General features: G+C 37.9%; 1 protein-coding gene across 1 annotated transcript in view; it reads left to right on the top strand.

Moving 5' to 3' along the window:
- The window catches only part of rcan2 (regulator of calcineurin 2), a 76,628-nt gene that overhangs the window by 289 nt on the left and 55,081 nt on the right, over positions 1-21,258 (top strand). Inside the window, exon 2 of the mRNA XM_079888522.1 lies at positions 2,770-2,987. Within this exon, the coding sequence (XP_079744648.1) occupies positions 2,772-2,987 (216 nt within the window). The 5' untranslated portion in view covers positions 2,770-2,771. The remainder of the gene's footprint in view (positions 1-2,769; positions 2,988-21,258) is intronic.

The raw sequence follows: 21,258 nt of genomic DNA, 5'->3' as shown, positions 1-21,258 counted from the left end.
GAATGCAGATTTTTTTAAGTGTTGTATACTATATAGGCTACTATTCTACATGTAGTAGTATTAACTATAGCGTATACTATAGTATCTACTTTATTCTGCACTGCTTTTATCCTGTATGCATGTCACTTTTAAACAAATCACTTTTACACGAGTTTATGGGGACTTGGAAAGTCTGCATTGGTAGACAGATATGCTTCAATAACCAGCCTTACAATTCTAAAAAGAGTATGCAAGACATTTGATGATGCTATTGAATTTGTAATAGTAGCCTAGTTTATGAAGTGCACTCCTTGACCTTGACAGACGCGGCCAGTTGTGTGCTGTATTGACAGTTGCTGGAATTGAAATGTTGATGTGGCATGTTCACCATAAGGGTTTGTCATATTAGTCATCAGACAGAGAGAAATGATGAAAATAAACCCTTATTGCGAATAGAAGAAAAGTGAATGTCAGGTGATGACGACAGAGGGACCGCTCCTCTAGTGATGACTCAAAGGGGATGCAGCAAACAGGTTGCAGTAGACTGTGATTGACACTTACCCTTTTCATTTTGCCCTTTATGCACTGTACAAACCATATATAATACAGAATTATTTATTTTTAAACAGCCAATGTTTGTACCCAAAGGCTTTTAAAACTTCTTAGTTGTAACTAATAAGGTCATGTACACTGTAATTTACTATAATACACTGTAATAACAGCATTTCGTTATGCATCATTTTTGAAAGCAATAAATGTAATAACTTGACTGTTTTTAAACCTCATGATCTGAGAGACCCCAGTGCCCTTTTAATAAAAAGTTAAAAATAAGTTTCATAAAATAAAATGTTCTGATTAGTGTGCACACTAGCCAATTGTCTATTTATAATTGTTTAATGCAGTTTTTCCAGAATATGCTATATCTCAGATTGACCACACACAAAACAATATTGGAGAACAGTCATATTTCTGAAAATAACCTTCCAAATTGGCCAAAATAACATCTGTCAAATGGGTTTTAATTAGGTCATGAAAACAAAAAGAATTTGATTGGGGAAACAAGAGATGAATTAATTAAGAGATTGGTTATATAATTGTTTGTGTATGTATACACATAATACACAAAAAAAAATCATTGGGGAATTTGGGGTCAGAGTAAAGTCAATATTAACAAAGCATACATGAGGGTATTTATATCAGCTTTCTAGTTTCCCCTACTTTTAAAAAAATTAATGTGGATTAAACAATAGTATACTTGTTTCCTGTATTTGTTATCTTTACGGTTTTCCCCTTTTAGTTTGTATGGCTAAAATGAAGATTTGGTGAATGATATTGATTATTCATTCGGTGAGTTAGGAGGAACCATATATTTTCGATGTTTAGTGACCTTAGTCATGCCAACAAGCAAACATGTCTATAGCTTTAGTTAAACATTATGCTTTTTGGCTGAGCTTTCTTCCATTTCCAAAATTAAAGGCATTTAAAATCTAAAGCTGAGCGCTTATGTCATTTAAATCATGCTTATGCTCATGCATAGTTTATGCACATCCTTATCTCATAACAGGGTCGTTGTAATATTGTAAATGAAATTGATCCCTGTCTGGAAGTCTTCATGTTAATCAAGTTCCTCACAATCTCTGCATTTCATTAGTCCTCATTCTATTTTTAGCCTCGTTTACACAGGGCAAGAATGAACCAGACAGCTCCAGCCTCTATCTATAGCCTTGAGTGAAAGTGAGAGCACGCGTGTGTTAGAGAGCGTGTATGTGTGGCTGGTGATGGGCTATTGATCCCAAAAATAGCTGCGGGAGATTTAACAGCGCGTGTGACACCGGCGACAGTGCTGGCTTTGCCCACGGACCGAGCTTGTCAGGGGGGATCATGGGAAGAAAGGGCATGTGGAAAAGCTCTATGGAAATGGGTGCAAGCTGTTCCCCACTTGCCGTTGTTGTTTCTGTGGGCTGACAAGAGACCAGTTCTGCTTTAAGCCCATCACCTAGGCTAATCTTTTGGTGGAGCATTAGTTACCGAGGCCAGGGGTTAGGCCTAACATCTGCTCGATGGGGTTCTGGGAGGTAACTGTTCTAGTTCTGTGTCACCTGTCGTGAGGACAATCGCTTCCGATGCTGCCTGGGTGTACAGAGAAAATACAGTTCATAAATATCTTAAAGCAATACAAGGAAAACAGGATATATATATATATATATATATATTATATATATATACTGTATATATATATATATATATATCAGCATCTTATATATTATTGCCTCTATTTGTTTGCGTTTACTGTTACTGACCCTTTGTATAGCTACAAAGAAGATCTGTTGAATGATATTGATTATTTTTTCATCAGTTTAGGTCGGTTTTTAGTCAGTCCAGTTCCTGTTTCTGTTCTGTTTCACCCATGTTGTAAGTAGACTGCAAAGTGTAGAATACAGCCTGTAAACAATTGGGAAAAAAAATCATGTGGATTAAACAATATTTAAGAGTATATATACTTTTGTACTTTTGAGTATTGACTGTTTTTGTTTGTTTGCTGTTACTGTTTTCACCCTTTAATTTGTATAGCTACAAAGAACATTTGGTGAAATATATTGATTATTCATTTGGTGAATAAGGAACCATATATTTCTCATGTTTAGGGACCTTAGTCATGCCAAAAAGCAAACATGTCAATGGAAAACATTGTAATTGGACTGTAAAGTGTAGAATACTGTATATCCTGAAAGCAATTGGTGATGTTAGAAAAACATCCTCAGTTTTGATATTGTTGTGTACCCTTTACAGCCATGAAGGGAGAGCATTTATTTGCCAACATGAGAAGTGCTCCATTCCTCCAGCGGGTTTACCTCCTAGGAGGAGAGGAGCTGGTAGTCCTGCAGTCCACCGTGGGGGAGTCCTCACTGGGAGACAGTTTCCAACAAATCACCGACTTCAATGATCTCCCCATGTCCCTCTTCGCCTGCAACGTCGACCAATCAGTATTTGAAGACCATGAGGGCAAGGTAAGGTTAAATGAAATCACTCACATATTCACCAGCACTTAATTTTAAAAATCACTCCTGTAAAGCTGAAATGGAAGTTCATTGCGCTAGTGGCACCAAATGGAGTCACAAAAATGATTGTTTCCAAACAGGATTCTAAAAACTTTTCAGCCTCCTCGTTATTCAGATTACAACCTCACACGATTGGTTGAGTTCAAGAGTCAAAGAGCATGAAAAGAAAGGAGAAGAACATTAAAAATAAACAATATTTCCCCCTTTAGATGGTTTTAAATGTATTGTGGCACAGTAAAAACCTCATGGAGACATAGGAACAAAGGCAATTTGATTGGTAGGAATGCTAGAATGCTCCAGTGGAAAAGCAATTCCCTCGACCTGCATTACATGATTTTGAATTAGGCCTCTCCAACCCAATTATACATGTAGGCCACTTCAGGTGTGAAATTCGACTTGTGGGCTCTCATCGCCACTGCTTTCTCCTCATTTGCAAACGCTCTAAGGAGTGAGTTTACACCTAGAGGCAAGGGAGTATCTTTCACTTCTTATGAAAGCCTATTTGTGGTTTTGTTGCTGGTATGATTTGCTTATGCAAAAATATTGACAAAATGTAGATGTTTCTTCCCATATTTTCAGTTCAGCATCTTATTTTCTCACAATAGATACAGATAGAACCAAAAGGCTGCATGGCTGATTAAAGCTATCTTATGTAGTAATGAAAAGCTGTAATAGAAGTTTTAATGAGCTTTTGGCTTCAACACTTTGGTGATAAAACATGGGAGAAATGTTTGGAGTCACGATGAAACGGATGTAGCGACAGATCTTTTCTTCTTTATTGTGACATAGATCCAAGTGTAATGGAGTATCACGAAAAAAGTGCGGAGACTAGGGGTGCACGATATATCGAATCAATATCGTTATCGCGATATCACGTTGCCCGATATCATATCGAAAGTCTCGCGATATTTATGCGATATTTTGTTTATGATGCATGTCCGACATGCACCGTTGCATTTCCCCATAGACAGTATATAAACGCATTTCCCTCGACTGATTTCCTGGTTCTACTTCTCCATAAACATGAAATCAAGGAGAGGGTTTTCTTTTCATGCTACAGATTTCCAACAGTGGTCAGAAAGAACAGGAGTCGCTCCAAAGCTAATCGCCGTCACTCTCTCACTTCTCCCTTGCTCTACCACACACACACACACACTTGACGCGCAGTCGCGCACACACCAGCGCGCAAGTATAAACATCAGGCCACCTGGCCACTTCATGCGTTATCACAGATCGGATAGCTATCTAATTTATCAAAACGATTCCTTTTACACCTGGTCACATAAATGTGTTTTTTGCAAAACGGATATAAATCCGATCTTCAATTCCCGCGCTATATGCAGATTTAATGGAGTTCACGTCACCGAACACAGTTATGAGCTGCATTTTATTGATCATCAGCTAAATGTCAAAATCAAATACCGCAATAATAGAGAACGGCAACAGCCCTGATAAGATAATTTCGCTTCTTTACTTTTAATGAAGATAACTTGTGTGTAAAGCGTCTGCGACTTACTTTCACTTTTATTTGCGAATGCGATAGTTGCGCGTTTGGCTTGATGAATACCGGTAGATGCTCAGCTGCTCATGCGGTGATGCGTGTTGCAGACGTAGCGTCGTCATATCTGGCCATATCATGACATGTAGCGCGTTCTCACGCGTTTATGTTTTAGTGTTTTTGGAAGGAGTACATTTTACATGTGGTTTAAACAACCAGATGCATTTACACTTGTCCAGTTTCGTCTGGAATGCGGCCCAGATCTCCCCATGATGTGGTTTCAGCGATCAGATTCAAATCCGTCTCGAATGCGCTCAATAAACCTTTGGTTGTAAGAAAACTTGTTTTATTTGTTATGAATCTATTTTGATGCGTTTTCCCACAACTTTTGTAGTTTTACATATGTTTAAAAATATCGAAATTAATATCGATATCGCAATATTCATTATCGATATCGCAATATCACTTTTTGTCAATATCGTGCACCCCTAGCGGAGACTATTCATTCATTGATTGTCGATTGGATTTTTGGGTGTTGCACTCAAAAGTGGTGACAGATGAACATGAGCTTGCAGAGCCGGAGTTCAAGCAGAATAAATGATTGGAGAATTCCTGCATACAATATATCACCAAATTCTCTCCAGAAAATCCAGTTATGACATTTTGATAAAACAAAATTAAAAATGAAACATATACATGGATGAATGTGCATGTAGATAATAGATAGAATTGTCATTTCATTCTGTCATCATATTCACTCTCAGGTAGTTCCAAACCCATATGATTTTCTTCTGTTGAACACAAAAGGAAATGTTAAGCAGAATGTTAACCCTGCATACAATAAAAGTAAATGAGAATGGGTCCAAAATTGACAAAATATTACTAATATTAGCATTCTGCTTAACATGTCATGTTGTGTTTCATGGCAGAACGACATGATGACATCCTTTCCTTTTTTGGTAAACTATTCCTTTTAAGATCGATCTTTCGATATTTTAGCTATAGTCTCTAACTTGGCAATGTAAAAGAGGTAGCGACTGATCATTTCTTTCATATCGTGATGTACATTTTTGGATTATCGAAAAAGAAATAGTGTAGAACAGGACTTGGTTCTGTCCATCGGTAGTTGATTGGATGGAGGCAGATCTTAATGCAAACTTGCAGTAGATTGCAAGAATAGGGGCAGGGTTGAAGTGGACTAAATGACTGGAAAAACATGATTGGCATACGTCACCAGAGAGAAGTCTATTGTTTCACCGGAAGATGTAGTTTTGACATCATCATTTTGATTCAATTATATGGGAAAAGAAAAAAATGGATGAATCACAATGAGATCATTAAGACACATTTAGAAAATGTAATGCCAACTTTAAGCGGTTTATGTCTCCTGAATGTTACATCACTTGGAACCATGCTTGGAACAGGAAACACAGCAGTTACTGAATATCTGACCTCTAGCTGAATATTTAGCCCAGACCTTCTTCGAACAGTTTTAAGAACACTGATCATGTGATATGCTAAGCTCTACCATGTCTGTCTGCCTCTCTGACCTGCACTGGACTGCATCTCACACACACACACACACATGGAAAAAGAAATCTGAACGCACACACACATAGGCTACACTTCTTACACTGATCCATCCTGACAGCTACTCTGAGACAGACTAGATCATCTGATTGAAGGGCTGTATAAAAGGTGGTCCATGACTCGCTCCATTGAGTCACAGGCTCCAGAAGGGCTCCTTATGAAATAGAACAAGTGCCCTGTCTTTTACTCTTGAATGACTCCACTAATACGAACATGCACACAGTATTCTTGAAAAGTGTCCCCTTGCCTCGCATTAACTTGAACCTGACTTGGCATGACTCATGTGGTTAATTTCCTTACATAACAAGAACAGTGTTGAAAGTTATTGTTTTTAAGGTGAATTCAGTGATCCATAATCAGGGACTTTGTTGTACCATGCTGTTAGTTTGGTTTGGGGCAAGGTTGTGTGGCTTCAATGCTTTTGTTAAAAGTTAAGTTACATTGTAGCCCGAATAGAGTTTCACTACAACACTGTGACACTGTGGGTGTCATGCAGATTTTTATTTTAAAGGGGACCTATTATGCAAAAATCACTTTTATATTGTTTTTTTTAAACATAATTATGCGTCCATAGTGTCACCCTGTTGTGGTAAAAATCCATCCATGTTTGTTATTTTCCCCATAAATCTGAAACAGGAATGTTCTCCAATGTGATGTCACGTTGGAACAGGCCCCGCCCACGACTGGTGACGGAATCTGCGGAATCTATTAGCTTAGCTCCTCCCCCTGAGTGAGCTGTACACATTCCGTTTATCTCGCCTAGAGCAGTCAAAGGGATAGTTCACAAAACAATTAAAATGTCTGTCATTAATTACTCACCCTCATGTTGTTCCAAACCTGTAAGACTATCGTACATCCTCAGAACACAAATAAAGATATTTTTGATGAAATCTGGGAGCTTTCTGGCCCTCCATTGACAGCTGTATATTATGCTGCTGTCACTTTAATACACAGATCTAATATATACATGCAATTTCTTTCCCTGCTGTTTACGTTCACAGACATAACCGACTGTGTTTATGTGAACTTTGTGTGTTTTTATATAACCTTGTTTGTATTTGACAGTTTAAGCACAATAAGATCTGAAAGAGAACTTAGTTTAATACTCACGGGACACGCCGTCTGACATCCAGCTTTCTGTGCGCGTGCTTCGGATGTGCGCTCAGAAAATCATATTTCTGAAGTTTAAACTGATATGGCTTTAAAATGCATGCAAATTAAAATAAACTTTAATAGTGAAGAAAAACTGCAATGTCACGTGAGCATGACCATGATAGATGATAATCAAAAGCAAACAGATGTTTTGTTAGTTTTTGGGAGAGTATCTGAGGCACGAGCTGTAAAGGCACAGCATTATTTTGGATAAGGGGTGGGGAGCAGCAACTCATTTGCATTTAAAGATACAAATGCACAAAAACAGGATGTTTTGGGGACACCTAAGACTTATATTTCATGCTTTAAAAATGAGCATCATAGGTCCCCTTTAATAGTGTACCAGTCCTGGTCCTAATTAAAAATGAATAAATTATCAAAACAGTTCAAGAAACAAGAAGTTAATACTGAGTTCTGCCTTTTTAGGCACAATATTGACAGTTTTTAGCCTGGCAAGCCAGACCTACATCAAAATGTTAGGTCTGGCAACTCACCATAGACACGGCTCAATCCGAGGGGCGGGATAAACGGCTGTCTTTCAAATTCCCTCTGCACGCAATAGGACAGCGCTTCAACCAACCAGAGCGTTTTCCCAACAGCGGAGCTAGTTGATAGATTCAACTTTTGCCATATCTGGCCGGCAAAACTACGAACACATCTTCCTTTTTTAAAGAATGACTTAAGTGCCGTTCTATGCTCTTTTCTCAAAGAAAAACCTAACTCCAAGTCCTCCAGAGCCGCGGACAAAGCCGACTCGAAAGACTGTTCTCCAGCAGCAGCTGCCATTCTTTGTTTTCAAGTAGCAGGACCGTCGCAACTCTGCCGTCATTATGTTAAGCCCGCCCCGCCTACTCTATACATGATGTGATTGGCCTGACCCAATTTAGGTTTTTGCAGCTTGAAAGTCAATGGAGAGTTGCTAGACTACCCTGGCTGCAAAATACATTTTGCTGCCGCTAGGGTGCGTCTAGATTTCTAGGCTAGACAGTTTTTGCTCTGCCAATAAATATAATTTCAAACAAAGTCACCTAACGCCTAGCAAATCAGTGTTTTTGAACAAATCGGTTGAATGAACGATTCACTGACTCACTTAATAATAAAAGGTGTGTTCGTCATGAAGCGGCACTGCACAGATCATTCGATGTATGACATCGCTCTCGCAGAACTTTGATGTCATACACCGGTCGGCAAAACTCGAACACACCTAAAGACTAGTCACTAGTTTCATTTGTGACTGAATTAATGATTTAAACAAATCATCTGAGTAAGTGACTCACTCATAAAAGCAGTCACGTGTCGCCACCTACTGGCATATTGATGTAACCTGCAGAAAGCAGGTTGGATGATTTATATTAAATATTATTTGTAGTAATAATGTATAAATAATGTATATTTTCTAAACCTGGATAGTTTCTTTTTTTTATTATTTAAAACATTTTACTTAAATATTTATTAATAACATTGATCTAATAAAACATGGCTGTTGACAACTCTAGGGTCGAAATAAAACGCAGTCAAATAAACGCAGCAATTTGTGTTTGAGCAAAACTGGGAGCCAAACAGTTCTTTAGCCACATAGCAAGAATGTAATTCATTTCTTTGAGAACTTCAATTATAGTGTCTATTACAGAATACAAAGCCCTATCATAAAGGAAGGAACATATACTTAATTAGCCAGCTAATTGTGCTGATAATTCTGCTCTTTATGTTTGACTTCTTCCCCTACAAATGCCATGAAATATTAACCGATTAACAGAGCATGATTGCATATCCTGGATTGGCCAACTTTCATAAATGGCTTTTTGCTGAACTGTTTACTCTTGATAAAGATCTTCTCCGTTTCCTCTAAATTGATTACAGAGCACATGGTTGTGGGATGCAGAAGCTTTCTGATAGCTACTCAGCTGATTGCTGTTTAATGAATCTGTCTCTGATTGGAAGGGGACAGTTTTGAATTAATGGGTGTAATGGGACTGACTGGCCCATTTATTTAACTAATGTTGATGGAGCTACGGAAGGATATGCTATCGTCGGTCACCATAACCTAAACAGCATTTTAGCTTGAATAATTATTTTTTTCTTGCTTATAAAGTGGACTTGTAATCAAAAACTTCAGACTTAAAAAAATAAATAAAAGTATTTGATACACCATGCTCTGATTCTATATCAACAACTTATAATTTTCACAAGCTTAATTACTGTATACAAATGTACAAGTCACAGTAACAGTTCCCAGTTTGTTTGAATTGGACATAAACAAAAAAATAATTTGCGGTCACTTGAATTCAGTACTTACTGACAAATTGGGTCCTATTTTAAAATCTCTGGCAAAATGTCTGTTTTAGTTAATGTACTAGCATAGCATACAGATACCCTAATAGGAGATTAGCCTGATATCTTAGCTACACATTCACAATAATCATTACCAATAATCTATAATTACTTGTTAAATAAAGTAAATGTCCAAATATTTAAGTTATAAAAAGAATGTTGTAATGAATTATTTATTAGTTTACATATTTTAAATGTATATAATTTGTGTGTACTTGGCATAACTATTAACTGATTGAGACCTGATTTCGAGGTCTTAATGATTCAGGGAATCAGAGAGAGGTTGGAAAATGATGTAAAACTAAGTTCCTGCAACCACAAGGGCATGCTGGAAACGCATAGATGCTATTATAGTCAGCTGCCATAAGGTCATCTGCATCATCTTAGAAGTTATTATTATATTTCTATCCTTATTTTTCACTCATGTGTATGAGATTATTGCATTTTAAACATTCTACCCCCATAGCCGGCTGTTGCTTGGTCGTAGCCCCCTGTGACCCTGCAATCCCTTCAGCGCAGAGTATTCAGCATCCCTGATTGGATTTGGCTAACATCCGGAGAGCAATGGAATGCTCCAGATTTATGAAGCTTAATGACAGATGACAGCGAGACAGAATAGGCTGTTGCTATTCTCGTTTCTCCCGCTCTCCCCTCTCGCCTGGACGCGGACTGCTGTCGAGTGCCCCCTCTTTGCTGATTGATCAAGGGAGGTCAAATTGTTGCAAAGGAGCATCAGCACCGTGCCGTTGCCTTCAGCCGTGATTCGCAGCGCTGTCAAAATGTTTGATTGTGTTTGGCACCTCTGGAAGAGGCACTTCTTGTGCATCTGAGCCGCTGAATCAATTTAGTAGGCTGTGATTATATTAACCCGAAAGGCCCAGGTGATGCATAGGATCTATTTAAAGACGTATGGCGTTATTAGCTCCCTAAGAATAGGAAAGCAATCTTACAGATTTTACTAAATCAGGCAGTCTGGAGCCCACGCGGAGAGCTGATGCATGTGGAATGACTCTTCTGTCAAGTCTAAAACCAACTGTCTTCCTTTCTAATCACGTTGTTTGGACAGCCAGACTTTCAAACTTTAAGCTAAAGAAACTTTTTTTTTTTTTCTTTCAGGGAAGACTTTGTCAAGCAGCATTCAAAGACAAATTGTCATTTACTAGTTAAAGGTTGTATCAGCGATTTCAGGCCCAAACATAAATGATCACATTCATCTAATCTTTCCTAACGATCCGCTAGCTGCCCGCCCCATAAGCATGCTGTCAAAAAACCGTCATAGGCAGCCGTGCACGAGCGCAAAACCTCACAACACCCGCCCCTGTCGGTGATTGGTTGGAACACTATTTATTTTGGTTTTGAGTGTTGGTGAGCGCAGTTGTTTTTGTGTGCAGATCTCAGAGCCTAGGCTGCCTAGAGAGACGCGTTTTTTTGACAGCATGCTTATGGGGCGGGCAGCTAGCGGATCGTTAGGAAAGATTAGATGAATGTGATCATTTATGTTTAGGCCTGAAATCGCTGATACAACCTTTAAAGTGAAAGCCTAGCCAAAAATAAAAAAAAATCAATTACTCACTCTCATCTTGTTCCTAACATGTTTGACTTTCTCTCTTTTGCGGAAGAAGATATTTTGAAGACTGTTGGTAACCAAACAGTTTTGGTTCCCATTGACTTACCATTTTTGTCCATATGAAGTCAGTGGGAACAGAAACAGGTTTCTGTTACTTGGTTACCTACATTCTTCGAAATATCTTTTTTTGTGACATAGTGAGAAGTAAATGATGATAAAATAAACAAATTTGGATGAACTATCCCTTTAACATTATTTGACATTTGTCTTCTCATTGTGTACTACATACTAAGAGCTGTTTTATAGTTTTAATATTGCGGTGGCATTTACTGATAGAATTACCCACGTCAGCCAGCGGTACGTCATGGCTATCCGTCATAGACTTTTCCTGCGTCTCTCCCTTGAGCTCACCCTGCATCAATACAATCTCCACTTTGGAAATGTCACACACGTAAACCTAGACATGATTCACATAGTGTCTCACTTATGAGCTGCCACTTGAGTTGTTAGCATGGCAAACATGGAGAAATGTTCTCTGCGACAGGGGAGTGATTACCAAGCATGCAGAAAGACAGAGTGAGATTTATCCTTCAGATATGCTGTTTTCAGTGCATGTAGTGTTCAAATTACAAGAGGTGTGTGTGATAAAGGCCCCCAGTTTGAGCCATATTCTTTGCTGTTACCACTAAAACAACATTTCACTCTATTTAACAATTGATTTATTTTATAATGGTTTTTTGTTCATTATATATAAATATACACATAATATACAAAATATGCATTTAATGGCATAAAAGAAATTTTAAAATCAGCAATAAAACCTACAATTAATATAGCTGCTCAATGTATTCTCCGCCATTGTAATGAAAGTCATACAGGTTTGGAACGGCATGAGGTTGAGTAAATGATGACAGAATGTTAGTTTTTGGGTGAACTAACCATTTAAATAAATGTATTTAAATTAAATATTACAGAATTTAAATTAAATGAAAGGGATAGTTTACCCCAAAATAAATATTCTGTCATCATTTACATACACAAAGAAATCTTCACACATTACTCCGATTTTACGCAGACTTCATTGGCTACCCGTTCGCTTTCGTATTCAATACAAGATACTCCTTATCACATTCAAAGCACTCCATGGTCTTGCCCCCCCTATATTTCTGATCTTATCCATACCTACTCCCCAGTTTGCACAATTAGATCTTCCAATACCGGTCTGTTGACGATCCGTAGGCACAAACTATCATCGTTTGGTGGAAGGGTTTTGTGTACCGCTGCCCCAACTCTCTGGAATTCTATTCCCCAACACATCCGCGACCTTTCATCATTACACGATTTCAAAACCCACCTTAAAACATATCTTTTTGCTATTTGTTTCACTGACCCCTAACTTTATGATCTGATTTTTATGTTTATGTACCTCTATCTATTATGTTATCCATCTCAGCTTATTTGTATTGTTTCTATGTCATGTTTATTTTATTGTAAAGCGACCTTGAGTTTTCTGAAAGGCGCTATATAAAATAAACGTATTAGTATTATTATTATTAATATTACTTATACCATGGGCTGGGTGAATACTCGATTCTGATTGGCTGCAGGGTGTCCATTAAAAAGTGATAGAGGACACCTAGTAAAGGAGTTCTGGTGAAACTGACTGTTTACCGTTCGAAATTAATAAATAAATGCGCTGGCTACATCAGCTGTGAGTAACCATAGCAACAAGCAGTCAAAGTATCCGTTTACAATTTATTGTATCAAAACAAAACTGAAGGGTTCTACGAGCTGAGCGGACTATAAATATCTCCGAAACCAAGTTATTGTTTGTAAAAACTTTAGATTTCGATTGTAAAACTAATTCAAATATAAACTAATGTTTTAAAAATGTGTTATTTGGCAACAAGTGATATAAGCGGGTTAATGCCCTTCGAGGTGTCCATACGCTGATTTCACGCAGCCGTTATTTTGAAATCGAAAGCGAGGCTCCGGTGGGAAGAAAACCGGAAGTGTCGCCTTTAATCACAGGAGAGTCGTGAATGCAATGGCGTATTGTTGTGTTTAATGATGTTGTGTCAATTCTAAAACTGTACATACATTTCTTTTATACTTTAGACTATATACAGTGAAATTCATTTATAAATAAAATATTTTTTTTATATAATTCAGAAAGTAAAAAAATAAGCAGGAATGAACTATATACATATCCTATATTGATTATTAACATCCAATAGTGTAAATCGCGGCAGCAGCTTCAGGTTGGTAGTCCAAAGGCATTGTTGTTTATCTTTACTTCCGGGGTTTTTCCCACCGGAGCCTCACTTTCGATTTCAAAATGGCGGCTGCGTGAAATCAGCGTATGGGGGTGGTGTGGCGCAATGGATAAGACACATGCCTTTGGTGTGAGAGACCCGGGTTCGAATCCACTGTGAGCCACCAATGTGTCCCTGAGCAAGACACTTAACCCCTAGTTGCTCCAGAGGCGTGCGACCTCTGACATATATAGCAATTGTAAGTCGCTTTGGATAAAAGCGTCAGCTAAATGAATAAATGTAAATGTAATGTAAATGTATTGTCAGGTATTAATGGACTTCGGCGGAGGCAACCGTCCTCCGCTGGGCGTCGGACGGTTCACGCCTCGCCGTCGTCCATTAATACCTGACAATGGACACCTCGTTGGGCATTAACCCTTACATAATTTGTCATTATGACATTTCAAACCCTTAAGACTTTGGTTAATCATGGTTAAACACAAATTAAGGTATTTTAATTACACCTTAGAGGTTTCTGTCCCTCCATTGAAAGTCCAGGTAACCAAAATGTAGAAGAACAATATTTTTTAACGATTATCAGTCAGAATGGTATTCTACATCATGTTTGTTACCTCTGTCACCTCTGTCCTGCTTAGCTGGTGAAACTTAATATTTCAACAATATTATTGATTTGACTGCACTGACACTGGATGAGAACTGAACTGAGCTGAACGATGACATTACTGTTTTCAGCAGAACTGCTTTATAGATGAAAATTAACTAATTTAATAATTGATGATCTTTACAACGGAGATGAATCAACACTGAACTGACTTCAGCTGAATAATTACACTATTTTCTTTTAGAACTGCTGTACAGCCGAAATGACTTCTGTTTGCATCATTTAATCATTTTCCTGTTATCAATCCATAACGAAGTTCATCGATAAGGGAAGGAGCTGGCGGGAACCAGAGAACATTCAACGTTAACTTTAATCCAAAAATAAACACAAAACAAGATGAAAGTAAAGCATATAACCATAATAAAAAATAAAACATAACATAAAATCCAGGCCTGGTCCTCTCTCATCCTTCACTGTCATCACTCCGGCTTTAATCATTCCGGCTCCATGGGACTCACGTCAGGTGTGGTGCGCAGGTGACGCTCATCATCACTTGGGCCACCAGCCACGCTCCGTTCCCACGGCTCTCGGCCCCACCCTGGTTGCAACACACTATAAAGATGCTTTGAAACAATCTGTATTTTATAAAGCGCTAAATAAATAAAGGTGACTTGACTTGACTTACCTCAATTAAAGTTCAGGAATTCAGTTGTAATTTGAAAGGTAATTCTGAATTCAGTTCTGAATAGCAAATGACCCATCATGGTTGAGGCACCAACACGCCAGCATCCTACTGGGACCAAAGACAGAAAAACTGAGTTTAAATGTACAGAATGACCTGAAATATGTACAGAAATGGACTCTTCGTTGTACAGTTTCCTATATGATGTCACTACAAAACCCTGACAAAAGACAGAGGAATCTAGAAGAGTTTAGAGAAGCTCTAGTTTCATTGGGGTTATGTAATCGAGCTTGCTGGTCATGAGTTCTGCTTTATATGGTCATATCAGTTTTAAGTGGAGTTACAAGTATGGCCTTTTGTTCTGCATGGATTCCTTTCCTCAGGCCGAAGTACTATGGCTGTTCCAGTGTGTGTGTGCTTGACTACTAACCCCAACCTCTTGCTTGAAAGGCTAAAGTTCACCAAACGGATGAAACCATAGCCCAGTAATGTGACACTGCAGAAATATCAGACGTCTGCTCTCTTCAATGACGTTTATAGAGTGCAGGGACACAGAAAAAAAACGGCTAATGCTATCCTCAAGTGAGCTATTAACATTCCAGTGTCACTCTTTTATTGTGCTGGCTAGCACTGATACGTGATGCTATGGTTCTTGTTTTGCAAACTGTCAAGGTTAAATACATGAATGGGGATCTATTAGCATTAATGTTGCTCATCCATGCGGAACTGTGCATGACGTGTGCATGACCTCTCTGCTGTACCTGTTCTCAGTGCTGTGCTCAATGTTTTTGCCAGGGGGGTTTAATACCTCCCACTCACTAGTCACTACTCATGCTTATGTCATCATAGTGCTCTCTCTCCCTGCATTCTCCTGATCAGCCCCATTACATAACGCTTGTCATGCCTCTCATCCGCCGGCCATCTCTTATAGCATTTTCTAAGTGTTAACGACACTTCATAACAATCCTGTGTCCATGGATTACGGTAACTCTTTTCCAAAAACTAGCGTGTTGCTTACCTAGACAACACATTAGGCATCACACACAAAGGCTGCTGGCAACATAATCATGATGCCTTCTAAGATACATTACTTTGGCAGCAATGAAGGTAATACTAGAATGCATTGCGTTGAGCTGAGTGAAAATTTGAATTCAAGATGGTAAACAAGGCCGATTAAAAATTAGGCACGATAAACAAGGCACGATTAATTATATTTGAATAGTATTTATTATGTTACATTATTTCATTCAATACTGAAAAGGACTGAAAAATCTGTTGAATAAATAAAATTCACTATGCTTACACTACTGTTCAAAAGTTTGGGATGGGTAAGATTTTTAAATGTTTTTGAAAATGTTTTTTTTGAAAGTCTTTTACGCTCACAAAGGCTGCATTCATTTTATCAAAAATACAGTAATAACTCTTTTTCTCTTTTAATATATAATTTTTATTTATTTATTCCTGTGACGGCAAAGCTGAGTTTTTAGCAGCCATTAGCACTTCAGAAATCATTCTAATATGCTGATTTGCTGCTTGCTTCAGACACTTGCATGTGACATTATATTATTAACATTTTACCAAAATCAAACTCAAATGGAGTTACAAGGGTTTTGACTAGTGAATTTCGGAGAATTTGGACATATTTGTTTTGTCCGTCATTAGAACGTATGCATCTGAGTCAGTAAGTGCATCGAATTATGTTTCATCACCTTACAGGTTATGAAGTTTACTGTAGCCATATGGGCACTCAGTTTTCTTTGATAGAGGCATGTGGAGTTATGAGGTTTTAGTGGCAGTTTGAGGATCCAATGGAGTTACGAGTTTTAGTCACAAGCTCTTTTTAATACTTTTCATTGGTTAAATATTTGCAGAACCCACAGACAGACATAATGGGTGACCAATAGTAATGATTTATGAAAAAAATAAATATGGAGACATGAGGTTTCCACCCAAAAGCAACAATATATTATGTATATTGGAATGCAATGTAAGACACTTTGGATAAAAGCATCTGCCAAATGAATGAATGTAAATGTAAACACATTCACTGGCATCCATTAGCATCTTGGAATAAAAACTGCTAAAATGTTCAGTATGAGTTGTATGTATACTGTTCTAAACATAGCCAATTTTTGGCCATCTGACATTTAATTAATTTTCATATAACATGCATTACATGCCACAGCTGCCTACCATTTAACCTTTGTATGCAGGGGCAATGACGTTGCTCTCTGTTCAAGACCACAAATCAAACCCTGTTGGAAAGATAGCCAAAAAGCTCTAGGCTCTGATTTATTGTAATCAAAGGTTAGAGAGTGTCTATTAGGATGCAGCTGCTACATGGATTAGCACCACAATGAATATAAAAGTGCTCTAATAGACTAGAGAATGTTGGTGCCGTCATAGTTTCATCCTTAGAGATGAGTAACACCTTAAATTCACATGGCCATGAGCACAATATCCCTGCTTTAAAACTTTAAAGCTGACAAATCATGGACTTTTCCCCACGTATATATATGAGTTCAGTGTACTGTATGTATGACAAGGCTTAAGCCTTTAAAAGGTCAGCCAGTGGTTATTGACATAAAAATCCTCCCCAAAAACAGCCTATTTAATGCTAAAGGTCAGACAGTGTGGAAATTTACTTTGCACTAATTATTTTAATTTTAATGTACTTATTTTAGCTTCACCGAAGTCACCGAAATCTCTACACTAAATGAAGCAAGGGTGTATAGTTACAATCAAGATATTTTAATGGCATACATTATTTTCACTGAAAAAATATTTAAATATGTAATTTAGATTATCAAAGATGAGTTTTAGGCTAGTGGCAACCTTCCGTTCTCTCTCTTGAATCCAACTCGGAAGTGACTTAAATTGCAATTCATCGACTGGCCACTAGAGACAGGCTCCAAAAGAGAGTCAATCCCATATACCCCTGTTAATATGCCCGACTTTACAATAGAAAAAAATATGTTTACAGCCTGGTACAAAAAGTGGTTTTGGTCTATATAGCTAATTTTGCCCTTCATGACAACTGTGAGGGGGGTGGATTTTTTTCTAACTCATCCGTTTAAATTATATTAAGTTCTGCATAATTAAGGGCGTGGCCACTTGAGTGACAGGTTGATTGCGCTGCTGTCACTACTAGCCGTTTGTCTCCTGTCTGTTATCGTCACGTCGCCTCAGCTAATCCCCCCTCTTTGCACATTTTTGGTTATCCGGGAGTGACGCGCGACCAAGATGGCGACAGACGGCTCCGCCCACTTTGGGCTCTTCAGAAAACTATGGGTGATGGGTTTATACAGGTCTATGGTTTTAGATGAAAAAATTATTGACTGCAGGGAGACTTTAAATCAAAAGTTTTCATCCTAGTTTTAGTATTAATATAACCTTGCAAGAATCCTTGAAAAACATTTTAACTTGACAAACTGTTGCTTGGATGTTTCCTCATCGTTGTGAAGTGTTAAAGTGTATTACTGTGAGACCGCTACAGAGGGAAGATCTGAGGATGTTTTTTTGCGAGCTATAATGCTGGTAAAATATGAATGTCCTCCTAAAGTATGCACGGTGAGTCAGGGTGAGGTTTTACTGCACCGAGCGCTGGAAATAGCTCACTCAATCCACATTACTCACAGCAAGGCTCTTTTTAAGAATCCTGCGCAGAGATTAGTGCCATTGTGACTTCCAACCCTGACAATTTCCACACATATTATCAAAGTGTGTGCTATGAGTAATGACTGTAGAACTGGGACAGGACCCATTCGTTCCAATAATTCTCTTTTAAGATATAGGCTAAATTTATGCACAGTCAATGTTAACAGATATATTTATAGCAAATTAATGGCACATACATTTGCTCACAAGACAAAATGACTTTCAGTTTTTTTTTATAACTTTTTATGACTTTCTATAATGTCTTAAAGGTGTTTTTCATGTTATAAAGGGACAATTCAACCAAAAATAAAAATGTATAATTAATAATAATTTGTTATATTTATATAGCGCTTTTTCTTGGTTCTAAAAGCACTTTACATATGGAAGGGGGGAATCTCCTCAACCACCACCAGTGTGAAGCATCCACCTGGATGATGCAACGGCAGCCATATTGCACTAGAAAGCAGATTGATGCAGTCAATCAGTGTATTATATGGGGATGATTAGGAGGCCTTGATGATGGACAAAGGCCTGTGGGCAAATATGGCCAGGATGCCAGAGTTACACCCCTACTCTTTTTTGAAGGACATCCTGGGATTATTTATGATCGCAGATATTCAGGACTTAGGTTTAACGCCTCATCCAAAGGATGGGCTTTTTGATAGTATAGTGTGCACACTCCCCATCACTATAATGGGATATTGGGACCCACACAAATCACAGGATGAGTAAAGGCAGTTGCATATTAATAGTACATTGCAATTGCTTATGAATAGTAGCAAAGAATACATATGGACATCATGATGGACATCATCTTCTAATCACTGAGCTATTTCTCTGTAAGCAGGGACTGGCTCTAACACCAGCCCACCCCCGCCACTGTCACATGACCACTTACAAAACAGGGGTTTTACTCCACTGATTCTAAGAAAAGCCTCAGTAAAGCTTTTTAACATATTACAGTGTCATATTTTGTTGTGTGTTTTTTCTACAATGACATATAACAGGCACAGATTTAAAACTGATGTGATGATATACTCTAACGTAATACTTTTTACACTTCACCCAGTAGTAATTCACCAAAAATGTGGGGATTTTCAGGGACTCTTTCTGCAGGTTACATCATTAAACCAGTCTTTAGTCGTTCATTTATATGAATCATTCAAAAACAGTTCCTTTAGTCACTTATAATGCATGACACATTGATTCATTCTGATTTGTTCAAAAACACTGATTCATTCAGGAACGAAACAAGCGTCACAACGAGTGAGTCTTTGAATCATAAAGTCAACCTATTTGTTCAAAAACAATCATTCATTGGAACTAAATAACAGACTGCTTTTATGAATGCTTGATTGAGTACAACACCTACTGTACTCTGTGTTGCTCAAACACGCTCAATGGTTTATCGATTGTGGATTTGTTTGGAGATATTTACGAGCAAAATTAGATTGTCAACATTGTTACAAGTTACTGTATACTTAGGACTGTTAAAAGCAACATCACACTCGCAATCGTATTCTGAACTAGTACAAAGATCTTCAATATATAATATAAAAACCCAAGATTCTTTGGAGCACCTTTTATTAATAATTGAATATAATTTAGAGCTCTTGCCATTCTTTTGGGAACTGTATATTTCCCAGAGCTTCTATCGACTGTTGTTTACACAACTGTCTCAGTGAGCCAGAGGTGAAAATGAATTCGTTTTTCTTTAGTCTGGGACCTGCGCCACATTGTTCATGACTTTGTCATTTTTCAAAATAACATTTTGATTTCTCTAAAGACTTTTGTAATCTCGGCTCTTACACAGAAATAAGAATAAACAAACAAACAACGGTTTCCTATTCATCTAGCCTAGCGTTAAGATCAACATTTCCAATATGATGCTTAATTACACATCACCTAATGACTTATTTGCTTTTTCATAGTTTTCCTCTTGCTTTTGTCGTCACATAACAAGGCCACATGGGAGGAATGTAATATTAGATTCAATCTTGCCTTGCCTTTATTTACCTGTCAGAAAGATGTGCAATTTATTTATCTGCTGTTTTCAGCAGACATTTCTGAACAAACTTCTTCGCCTATCAGATAAATAAAGAATAAAACAGTGCGTAAATGTCATCAAACAGAGCCTATTAATGCTAGCAGATTACAAGCATGTCTTTAGTTAAGACATGGTATTTAGTGTTTGCGGGAAGGAGATTAAATGAGATCCAGCCTGTTTCCTTGCCGAATTACAAATTAATCAAATTAAGAAATAATATTTCAATTCCCCTGATGCATCTGCGCAGTGAATTGTTTGTAAAGATATTTATCATCCTAAAACAACTATTTCATTTTTCCCTTTTCATGTGAGACCAGGGAGTTTATCTGCAGCAGTTGTTCATTTTCAGCTGTTATCTACGCTGTAGTGTTGCTGTTGGCCAATATTGTCTGGTTTACTTGTCAGATCTCTGGATCTTAGCTTTGCTGTTGTCAGTTGCTATAAGTGTTTAAATGCCCAGGGAGGATTTCTGCTGAATAAGAAGACGCTATATCATTTCCATCACATCTCCTGGCAAATCACCAGTGAATTTTTGCTTGTGTCACTCTTATTCCACCTTGTAAATTTGATGCAAATAGCCAGCTCAAGCCTCATTGAGATCTTTTTTAGTGCCAAGGGCATATGTGAATATCATTATTCATCCTCCAGCTCCAGGATGCTGCATTACAGCAACCTTTTCCTTTTTTTCTTCTCTTTTTTTTTTCATCTACTGCATATTAGCAACCACATAGCAACGCCCTGGCAGCCACCCAGAGCATATAGGGACGTCCCGCGTGACGTCACGCCATTTGGAGCAACCATCTTGATGGAATAGAAAAT

The sequence above is a fragment of the Squalius cephalus genome (genome assembly GCF_949319135.1).
Source record: "Squalius cephalus genome assembly, chromosome: 12".
Classification (NCBI taxonomy): Eukaryota; Metazoa; Chordata; class Actinopteri; order Cypriniformes; family Leuciscidae; genus Squalius; species Squalius cephalus.
The sequence above is the reverse complement of the archived record's forward strand: the minus strand, read 5'-3'. Positions and strand labels throughout refer to the sequence as shown.